Genomic DNA, 10,709 nt, shown 5'->3' with positions numbered 1-10,709 from the left:
CGAAAGCGTCGTAAAAACCGAGAGTGATAGAATACGTACATTTACTGCACGGCTTTTATATCAGAGTTTTCCCTCCTTGACTGGAGGCCAGTCTCCCCCATATATCACGGGTTTTAAATCAGAGTTTTCCTTCTCCTAAACTGGTTGCCTGCCAAGGCTAAGGAGGCCAGTCTCCCCCATATATCACGGGTTTTAAATCAGAGTTTTCCTTCTCCTAAACTGGTTGCCTGCCAAGGCTAAGGAGGCCAGTCTCCCCCATATATCACGGGTTTTGAATCAGACTTTTCCTTCTCCTAGACTGGTTGCCTGCCAAGGCTAAGGAGGCCAGTCTCCCCCATATATCACGGGTTTTGAATCAGACTTTTCCTTCTCCTAGACTGGTTGCCTGCCAAGGCTAAGGAGGCCAGTCTCCCCCATATATCACGGCTTTTACATCAGAGTTTTCCTTCTCCTAGACTGGTTGCCTGCCAAGGCTAAGGAGGCCAGTCTCCCCCATATATCACGGGTTTTAAATCAAACAGTTCCTTCTCCTAGACTGGTTGCCTACCAAGGCTAAGGAGGCCAGTCTCCCCCATATATCACGGGTTTTGAATCAGACTTTTCCTTCTCCTAGACTGGTTGCCTACCAAGGCTAAGGAGGCCAGTCTCCCCCATTAATCACAGGTTTTAAATCAGAGTTTTCCTTCTCCTACTGAGCCTACGGAGGCTAAGAAGGCCAGTCTCGGGTTTTGTATCGGAGTTCTCCTTCTCCTATCCTAGACTGGCTGCCTGCCAAAGCTAAGGAGGCAAAACTGTCGCAGCAGCATCGTGTGACGTCAATTTTGGTAATAGTAATGCCAGTTCGTCATTACCGGTAATTATAGTTAATTGTGCCCGGTTGTTATTACCAGTTATAGTAGTGTCGGTCGTCATTATTGGTATCAGTTGCGCTGGACGTATCGGTAACAACTTTGTCGCATCGCTATCATCGGTAGCAGTAGCATCGAGTCGTCTTATCGGTAGCAACTGCGCCGTGTCGTCAATATCGATAGCGGTAGACTTGAGAAGTTACAGTCAGTTAAACAAAGTAATCTGAAAGAAAAATAAAGTATTTTTTAGCGCATACCTCTTCTTCTTCTGCGTTCCCTGTCGTGAGTAACGTAGAGGACTTGCAAGAACAGTGTGGTCCGCTACCCGGCCGGCTCCACTCCTACACGAAGCGATGTAGAAATGAGTTCCGAGATTTAAAAGTGTGCACGGGGAAAGACTTGGGTTTGCATGCGCCCCCATTGCTTTGACTCTAGTACTTACAAGATTAAGTGCCGTGGTGCCACTCGCCATACCACCTCACCAATTTAAAAATCTATGAGACTTTCGTCGTCGGACTCTCCCACCTCTAGGACCATCACGACAGTATCATCAATTGGATTGCTGGAGGTCTTCAGTTGGCTTGTGTGATTCAACACGATATCTTCTTGTCCACATTAATCTTGACAACGGTCTATCGTCCTGTCCGCGTGGATATTCATATAAGTCTAATTTGTCAGGCACCTATTGTCCTGCTTACTTAAAAGTCTTGACAAGTGTCTATCTTCTTGTCCACATAAGTCTTGACAAGGGTCATTCGTCCAGTCCGCGTATATACTCATATAAGTTCAGTTGACAAGCACCTATTGTCATGTCCATTTGAAAGTCTTGACAAGGTTATATCTTGTTGTCAACATAAGTCTTGACAAGAGTCTATTGTCCGCCCTAACACCCATAAAAGTCTTGGCAAGGGATTATCGGCGTCTTGTCAAAATAAGTCTGTCGTCGTGTACGCATGTCTCGGGAAGGGTCCTAATTAAAGCAAGTGGCTGTAAAAAAGAAGGTTACATTGCATCAATCTTGGACTTGTGGTGGGACAAGAGACTGAGTCAAAACAAAATGAGTGAATGCAAAAAAGAAGAAACTGGAAGACAACAAAGTGAAACAGAAATATACGAGGACACTTTTAAGGATGTGCTTGTCAGAAAAGCTTTTTTGACGAGCCCCCCCCCCCCTCCCACATTGTGACCCTAAAGGTATATATGAACTCAAGACGAACATTTTAAAGAAATGTGGGCATTTCCTCACCAATTTAAAAATCAGAGTTTTCGTCATCCCAGTCCTCCATCTCCATGTCCACCACAACAATATCACCTGCTGGCTTACTGGCTTGGTGGGGATCTTTATGTCGCCTCTCGAAAAGCGTTACTGTCCTGGGTCCCTTCGCACCGCCGAGACGCCCCCTCCTCGTTTTTGGCCGAATTGCATTAAATGGGGAGATTTCCCTTTCTGGCTCAGCTGGAACTTGTCGCTTTGTTTCGGTTGGAAGATAGATCGTCTCCAATTCTAAATCAAGCTCCATCTCATCGGGTGTTTGTGTCGGTCCCCGGTATGCTTCTGACGGTCCGGGGTTCTCCATACCGATACCGTACACCAAGAAGTCGTACGGCCGAGGTGCATGATATGCTGGGCGCGTGCCCCGTGCTGCGCTTGGCACGACATGTTTCATTGGAGGCAGCTTCGCGGGCCTGAGGTCGCATAATGTTACAGATGCTGGTGGTTTCACCTCCTCCCGGACTTCGATTGTGAAGGTTGTTATGTTGGTACTAGCGAAGGGGGAAGGTCCCTTCATAGGAAATCCCTCGGAGTCCACGCTTGGAATCCTCGAACAGCTTGACCGAGCCGAGCAGCTGCCAGCCCTGGAATTGCAGCTTCGCTCAAACTCCTTCTCACGCTCAATTTTGGCTCTCTTCTCCTCTGTACTGGAGCAAGACTCCTCGCTCCACCTCCTGCTTTTATTCGGATCTTTAAACGGCTTTACTTTTGTATGCTTACATCCCATTTTCGTAAAATAAGAAGTGCGCAAGATGAAAACAAGTTTGGTTTGCGAAAACTTTGATTTGTTTCTGCCTTGGCAACGTCACCACGTCGTCCGCAACGCCTGAAGACGTCATAGACCCTGGGAAGTGTGATGACGTCACTTTTCTGCCTTCGATGTGCAGGACGTGTTGTGGCCACATTACCTTTCCCAACAGAACAAGCTAATAGTCACTCGCACCTAAAGTTTACCTGGCATGAAGACCTCATCCAAGCCATGATTTCAGCGTTTGGGGCCTGAGTCTAAATTTGTTTGGTCAATTTTGACTCAATCTCGCCCGTCCGCCACCTTTATTGATAATCGGATCCCCAAATCTACGCCAGTGTATATCAGTCTCTTAACTGTCCAGCACAGTTTCCAGCAGAAACAGTTGTCATTCTTAAATAAGACATTCCTTGTGCCGTGCCATATAAAAAATATTAAAAATATCGAGAGACAGCCCTGGCCTTGGCTATACGAGATCAAGGAAATAAGCACCAATTATAAAACTTACTTTTTTTTCAATTCCGGGGACAAGCCGTAAAATCTGTCTTACTATAAGCTAGCGAAACTCGGAGAACCTTGAAGCCATCAACGCGCGAACTCCAGATTTTGCCCATCCTAAACCCCACATGGAATAGCTCCTCCTACCGTGCACTCAAATGCTCTGATTGGGGGCACTTGTTTTTGCGCTCTTTTTCGGCCAATGCGGAGGAAATGTTAGAAATGTCTCAGGTGTTTGTTACACTTCGGACGCCAGTGGACCGACTTAGCACTGTCGCACGGAGGACGATCAGGATGACGAAAAGAACAGCCTCATATGAGTCTAGGCTGGAGATGTCTTGTTTCCTCAGGACTGTGTCTCTATTTTTGAGCTATGGAGAAGAACTGGGCGGGTTCGGAGAGAATTAATCGAGAACGAGCGCCATTCGTAACAGTCAATTTTTTGAATGGGCAAGGCTTAGGCCTGTCTTGAAAGACATTGTCACAACCAACTATTCGTCCCGCTGTAAAAGGAATGGACGTCCTAGGAATGCAGGGGCCCATGCAATAGCTGTGTATTGTCAACGAATGTGGTTAATGGTTTGGTTAGGGTAAGCAACATAATCTTCAACAAAGGAACTCGGCGACTCTAAATTTTTTTCGGAATATCCTGAATTCGGAAAGGTGACAGAGAAAAATTACCAGGGTAAGAAATTGTAGAGCATTGCAAATATAACTTCAGGCCCCACCCTGTGTCTTATATCATTGGTAATACCAAAAAATCTATTCATGTAAAGGGCCCAAAACATGCTCAATCTCATACGAGTGACCTAGGCGGCAGTAATGCTATCTAGCGGTAGAAAGAGGAACTGAGAGTTTTGGACAAAGATTTCAGTTCTATTTTCTGCCGCGAGACAGCGCCACTGTCGCCTAAGCCAATCTCACGTTCGTCATGCTTTTGGAAGGTAATCAGTATCAAACTAAGGGAATTTGATAGAGATAACGTCTTGATTCAGTTGTCAAAACAGGTTCAGCACCACCACAAGCCATCTTCCCACATTAGAAACAGTAGATATGATTCTCTGATGGGATCAACGTCAGTGGACGAGAGTCTCACCACAGGCAGGCTCAGGGGCTTGTTTGGTGTACCCCTCTATTGACCTTGTCAGTTGCTTAATATAGGAGGCCTTCCTTGTACCCTCTGATTAAATATAGGTGCAGTCACTGATCTTCAAACCTTTAGATTTAACTAGGTTCTCTAATGTTCTACTTGATGAATTAAATCAGCTTATTAAAGTTTGTTGGATTAAAGTAGCTCATTCGTTTTGTGGTTTATTCTTGGGCAATACATCCTATCAGGGCTCACAATTATTGTACCCAAGTTCGAAAATGATTTTTGACCCTACTGAAGCGTTTTCTTGAGGAAAAAAATGGCCAAATATGCTGTTAAACACCTTTGAATTAAATTAAATATCATCCCCAACAATTGATCCATATTTTCTTGTTGCATTTCATCATTATCATATCAAATTGAGTCGGAAAAAGAAATGCACATTTAAGAATCAACTGCAGCAGTTTATTAAAAAATCATTTCATCCATGTTTACATTTCGATTTTCATCAAAATCTGTAAACCGTGAAGTTTTGTCGAGCCCTTTATTTCATCAGTGCACTGTCTAACTTGAAATGCACGCACCATTCAACTGTAATGCATCAACCAGCAAACATTGGCAGCAAATGCAATAGTCCATCAACTAATTTGCAAAGGTTCTTGACCATTTCACTGTTTACAGTAACTTATTCACTGCACAGGAGAAGTCCTGTGAATTAGGATTGCGTCAGGAATTTTTTTGCGGACATTTCAATTTTGCAGTCCGACCCAATACACAGAATTAACAAGCGCAAAATTTCACTCTTCTGGTATCCATACATTATTCATTATGGCTCACACCGTTCCGCAAAACATCCGGGACATCATCACGAAAAACAGCATAAAAAGCCAGTTCATCTTTGATAATTAGGCCAGCAGACAGTCTTGACCAGCAGTTACAACTAAAAGACATCAGTCACTTATCGACGTTATTATGCTGGATTCACTCAGTCAACCCTTTGATTGTTACTTATGACTCAGACCGCAACTCGCCACGTGACGTATTCCAAGACGTCATGAAGATATTTTCTGTTTGATATAGTCAACTTTCGAATCTTTGTCGGAGAGGCCCATTGAATTCCAGTCGTGTAGGGGAATCTGAAAGTGGCACAAACAAATAAGTAATGTGTCAATTAACGTTGCGCAATTGTGCATTGTATCGCCACTTATGTTGTGACACTTATTCCCATTAAAAGCAGGCGATATTACTCACAATCTTCCCACGACGTGGCGATATAATATCACGCAATGTTAGATTCGTAGACGACGATGTGCACATTGCAGTAAACTCTATTGGAGAGGAATCAGCTTGGCAGTTTTAAAGAGATTCTTCATATATAGCAAGGCTAGCCAGATCTGAAGAGAAGCAATTCATTTTCGTAGTCATTTTCTCAGTTTCATAAGAAATATGCATGTTATCGGTTAAGCCTGAACAAGACCTACCTCAACAATCTTGTAGCCCAGGAGCTGCAGATGACGCTGCTTGGCCTTCTCGAATCCATTGAGCGTACGCCTGTGGTAGCAGTACTGAGAGTAGAACAACGTTCTTATTGCAAGTCTGTAATGGAAAAGCGCAAAGTAGAAAATGCTAAATACACCAGTTTTGACCTTAAAGGGGGACTATCTTCAGGTGGCCAATATACATAGTAAGGCACTGGATAATGTCAGATTCAGCACTTAATATAATCCTCGTACAAGCGTGAATCATTTCGATGTACTGTGAGATGTGAGAGACCCCTATTGGTGCCTTTGTGTAACTTCAGCCTGCCTGCCTAGCTGCTGCCTATATTGTCCCTCTAAACTTGTTTAAAAACAACGACTTGTCTTCAGCTAAACACCATGTAACATGTAACATTGAGACTCCCAGGTAAACCAAGCCTCTAACTGAACTAAAACCATACCTCTGGCAATTATCTGGAAGTGACTTTATTTGGACCAAGTTGACAGGATCTCCATTGCTATCAAGGACCACTTCAAAGTCTGGAAAAGAAAAAAAGGCCTATGAAACAGTACATTTGGTAGACATGTGAAATGGTAGTCGTAAACCTCACTTTGAAATACATGTACTGGCAAGTCGCTGGTCCGATAGATGGAATATTACACTGAGCACAGCCAAGGAGATATCTCAAACATTAGAAGGGTGTGCGTTTCTCAAAGACACTAAGAGGAAACAGCACCGATCCTTCCAATTCAAAGACTCGAAACCTAAAGCCTACTGATTATGAGCCCAGTATCTATCCATTACACCATCTCCTGAAGACTTGACAGTGCATTATAGTCTATGTTCAGGCAAAACTCTGTTATATTCAGTCAAATCTAAAGCATTGGTCAATGCTTTGAGACATCAGACTCAAAAAACACTTAGGTAGCCTTTTTGGGTATCGCCGTCTCGTCATTTACTTACTGATAGTGTGATAGTAGGGCGTGAACACCCATCTCCTCACGTACTCCCATCCTCCGAAGATATCCGACAGAATGTCCCCAACTTGTGCCATAAAGATCGATCTTGGCTGGTCAGCTGAAAGACATACAAAGACAACATTGAGATTGTTATCCCAAACCGTCCTCCTGCCGGGAGGTAGATGTTATTGGTGTAGATTGTTTGTCTATGTCAGTTATCAAGCTTACTGGGAAATCAGAAATCTCTGTTTCTGTTGTTACTTACTGACTGACAATTCCTGTTTGCAGTATTGCTCATGGAACCATGGGACATCCAACTCGGGGCACTCAAGCACGACTGATCGGTTCAAATTCATCATGTTGTGCTCTATGTATTTCTTGTCTGATGGGTTTTCTGAAAACAGAAGCATAACGAATAATGCTACAAGCATGGCAGAAAATCATCCTCTGAGTTTGAACACTAAGCAAGTTCATGACTCAGTTATGGAAATGATTCATAAGGACCAGGGTGCTGCAAATGATGATGACGACAATGATGACACATTAACTGCTCCATACAGTTTTGTTTCAACTAGTTTGGCAGATACATTTTAAGATTCAACTACATCTTATCATGTTAAACTTAATACAATTTATACCATTGTATTCTAAATAGATGAGTATGGCTATTCGTAACTGTAAGTGCCGAAAACTGTCATAATAAGGATGTTATATTACACCCCGAGAGGTATAGTCAATGCTCAAGAATAGTTCGTTATATAGTTCGATGGATGAAACAAGTGACCCAAGCCACTCTCGGCCCTGCCCACAATCCCACCCACCTGCAATATGTTTATCCACCAGTTGGATGAAGTCCAGACTAAACAGATCCATTATCTGCTTCTTGGGGAAGATCTGCAGCTCGGCCAGACCCCGAAACAGCAGAATTCTATCCGGGATTCTCATAGCTTCTTTCACTCTTTCATACTTCACCATGGTGTTCTCAACAAGTGCGTCCATATTTTGCGGCACGTAACCCACTTTCATCAACAGCGAGTACAGACTCAGTAGCTTTCTCATCTCCATATCATCGATATCTTTCAGCGCATATTCCGTGAGGTTGTCTAAGACCAACGGACTGTGGTAACTCAATCGCGAATGAATTCCAATGATTTTCATGTACTTATCTTCGTTGGTTACATCGGGATGTGAGAATGAGACATAAAGGTTCATGAGTTTTTCAATCAAGTTAGGATCCGGAGATCTGCTTTTCATGACCAGATCCCGCAACATGGACGTAAGAAGATTGATGCTGAGAATTGAGTCAAGTCTCTCTATGATGCTCGTATAAATCATGGTCTGCAGATGATACAACTGGCTTTGAGTCGACGCTGCCATTGGCTTTTGGAACGAATTCATTGCGATCATCACCGGATACAAGTCCTTGACGCTGCACTGCGGGATGATGTCCACAAGTTTCCTATAAAGAATATCCGGAATAACGTAGCGTGTATTCTGAAGAAGATAAGTGGCTGCCATCGCAATGCTCCAAAGTCGCGTGCCGAATTGAGTTTTACCGCCATTTAAACTCTGCAACAAAGCTTGCACAAATACTCGCTCATTTTCTGGATTAATAAAGTTCTTCCACAGCAGACATCGAACAATCTTTTCAAATCTAGTCACATATTCGAACACACTTTCCAAATTTTCTATCACTTTCTCCTGGAATTTGTCCAAAAGGTCCACATTTGTGCAATTCATCAGACGCAATGACTCAGCTAAATTGGACAAATTCAACAAATCTGCATCCTCTATTGTTTGGATGAGGGCCGTTTCAATGACGCGCCTTTCCTGCGGTGGTATCGACGAGTCGAACGCATAACACAGGTTGGAAATAACACATATTTTCTTCTTACCAATAAGTTCTAGGCTACGGCGACGGAATTTTGCTGAGAACTCTTTTCGATAGCGCATACCAAATTGCAGATTACTACAGATTTCTGCGATATGGTTATCATTGAAAAGACTGAAGTCCTCCCAGTTACGCAGTGTGTTCTCACAGTGGTTGAAAATCCACTGTTGGTGAGTGGCCTTGTCTGGTGAAAAACGTACAATAATTCTACGGCCTAATCTTAACATCGTACCAAGAATATCAGGGTCGTGTAGAACTTGCGGATTCCTGTCGATGATTAACTTGATTTTGTCGAGAATCCTTTCACAAAGTGATTCGGACATCAAGTAACTGACTGACAGTAATAACTGAGCCATGTTTTCCAAGTTACTCTCATCCCGCTCCAAGTTATAACTATCCAAGTCTTGCCTCAGCTTTTCTAAAATGCGATGTGTCAGAATTGGATTCCGGCGATTTTGAGAGAGTTGCATTGTGCAGAAGTGAACTAGAGTTTGGAACGATGCGTCATGAGAGAGATCGGGAGCTCGGACCAGCAACCTCACCGACAGGTCATCTTCAGGAGCTAAACCCAGTCGAGTGAGGCTGAGATATATAACAGAGTGCTGTAGCCCGTTGAGGTCATTGAAATGCTTATCCACAAGTTTCAACAAAAGCTTATACACATCGTGCCGCCGTAACTCAGTTGTCACCAGTTCCAACTGCTTGTTCATCACAAGCTGAATATAGCCAATCGTATGATTTTGGCATTGGAACCATGGATATTGGTCCATCTTGGCATAGAATGTTGTAGTCAACTTTTCAAGAGCAGCAGCAACATGAACAGGCCCTAACTGATCCACTCCAGTCGTTTCAAAAACCTTTAGAAGTTCATCAGCATTTTTGATTTCATGAATGTCTGCCAGAATGCCATCTGTCTCTGCCATCTTGGCATCAGTCTCGGCCATCTTGGCATCAGTCTTGGCCATCTTGGCATCAGTCTGGAGGCAACGGGGAAACTGCTTCGCCAAGTTGTCAATGCAGGTGAAATCCCAGAGTCTGAAATCACCAACTGAATTTGACACATGTACTCTCCTTTGTCTGTTTGCCTGATGGCATACATGGGATTGGTCGGAATACGATAGACATCTTGCACTGAAAGACTTGTTGTGGAGTCTGCACTTGAACTGTTGCAGTCGAAACACGCTCCCGAGACACTTTGGCAGTGTCATTTTGAAGGTGGATCTGAAAGGAATACAAAAATTTTCTTTAGTTATGTTACCACTGTTTGCAGTTTTAGTTTCAAATTCCGGGATAACCAATAGGCCCTTTTCCAGATATGCCGGTACCACCTGTCCTATCCTAGGGTGGGTCCAACAAACCATCTTTACAATAGATCTGTAGGTCAATGATGCCAGACAATGCCTCTCGACCCATTGTCTGGCATCTTTTTGAAGATCTATTGTAAAGATAGTTTGTTGGTCCGACCCTAGGTACACTGGCGTATCTCGCAAAGGGCCTATCTTGTCCCGGTTGCCAATCTTAAACGGTTTAAAAATGCAGCAGAAGGTTGGTTTAGCAATGCTCGTGCAGGCCAGGGCATTGGCCCTTAGTCTGTGGTCTAGGTTAGGGCTAGGCAGTGCTGCGAGTACCAGTGTCGAGCGTGTGCATGGTATAAGCGTGTCGTGTGTGGTACAACATGAACATGCATGGATTGTTATGGAATGGATTTGACCATTTGTCATCATCAACAAAAGAAGGCATCTTGGTCAAAGATTGGACCTTTGCCTTAGGTCAACAAAGAATCATAAATGAAATTGGGATAACTGGCACCAAGATATGCTTTATGCGTTAAACAAATCAGAGTTTTTCTATGATTTTTACATCGATCTATCAAACGAAATCGTAACAAAATCAAATCAAAGTTGTATTTAATTCGTGAGAGTA

The 10,709-nt window shown here is 43.4% G+C and overlaps 1 protein-coding gene across 2 annotated transcripts; it reads right to left on the bottom strand.

Moving 5' to 3' along the window:
* Positions 1–4,920: 4,920 nt before the first annotated feature.
* On the bottom strand, positions 4,921–10,703 carry LOC135495641 (FAST kinase domain-containing protein 1, mitochondrial-like). 2 transcript variants are annotated; one of them, XM_064784462.1, is made up of 7 exons: positions 10,647–10,703; positions 7,717–10,007; positions 7,161–7,289; positions 6,900–7,013; positions 6,397–6,475; positions 5,939–6,053; positions 4,921–5,593 (listed from the first exon to the last, which is right to left on the bottom strand). In XM_064784462.1, exons 2-7 carry the CDS (start codon positions 9,992–9,994, stop codon positions 5,510–5,512), a joined length of 2,799 nt encoding a protein of 932 aa, XP_064640532.1. In that variant the 5' UTR covers positions 9,995–10,007; positions 10,647–10,703; the 3' UTR covers positions 4,921–5,509. The 2 variants fall into 2 exon arrangements, with proteins under 2 accessions (XP_064640532.1, XP_064640533.1); XM_064784463.1 differs by having other exon boundaries at positions 10,596–10,700.
* Positions 10,704–10,709: the final 6 nt, after the last annotated feature.

The sequence above is a fragment of the Lineus longissimus genome, chromosome 11 (genome assembly GCF_910592395.1).
Source record: "Lineus longissimus chromosome 11, tnLinLong1.2, whole genome shotgun sequence".
Lineage (NCBI taxonomy): Eukaryota > Metazoa > Nemertea > Pilidiophora > Heteronemertea > Lineidae > Lineus > Lineus longissimus.
Note: the sequence above shows the minus strand (reverse complement) of the source record. Positions and strands in the feature narration are given on the sequence as shown.

Excerpts from the sequence above, each read along its gene's own strand:
- LOC135495641 (XM_064784462.1), bottom strand. The coding sequence starts at position 9,994 with ATGACACTGCCAAAGTGTCTCGGGAGCGTGTTTCGACTGCAACAGTTC. Across the intron at positions 6,476-6,899 it reads GCCCTACTATCACACTATCA|ACTTTGAAGTGGTCCTTGAT; the intron begins GTAAGTAAATGA and ends TTTCTTTTCCAG. Across the intron at positions 6,054-6,396 it reads CTTCCAGATAATTGCCAGAG|ACTTGCAATAAGAACGTTGT; the intron begins GTATGGTTTTAG and ends TTTCCATTACAG.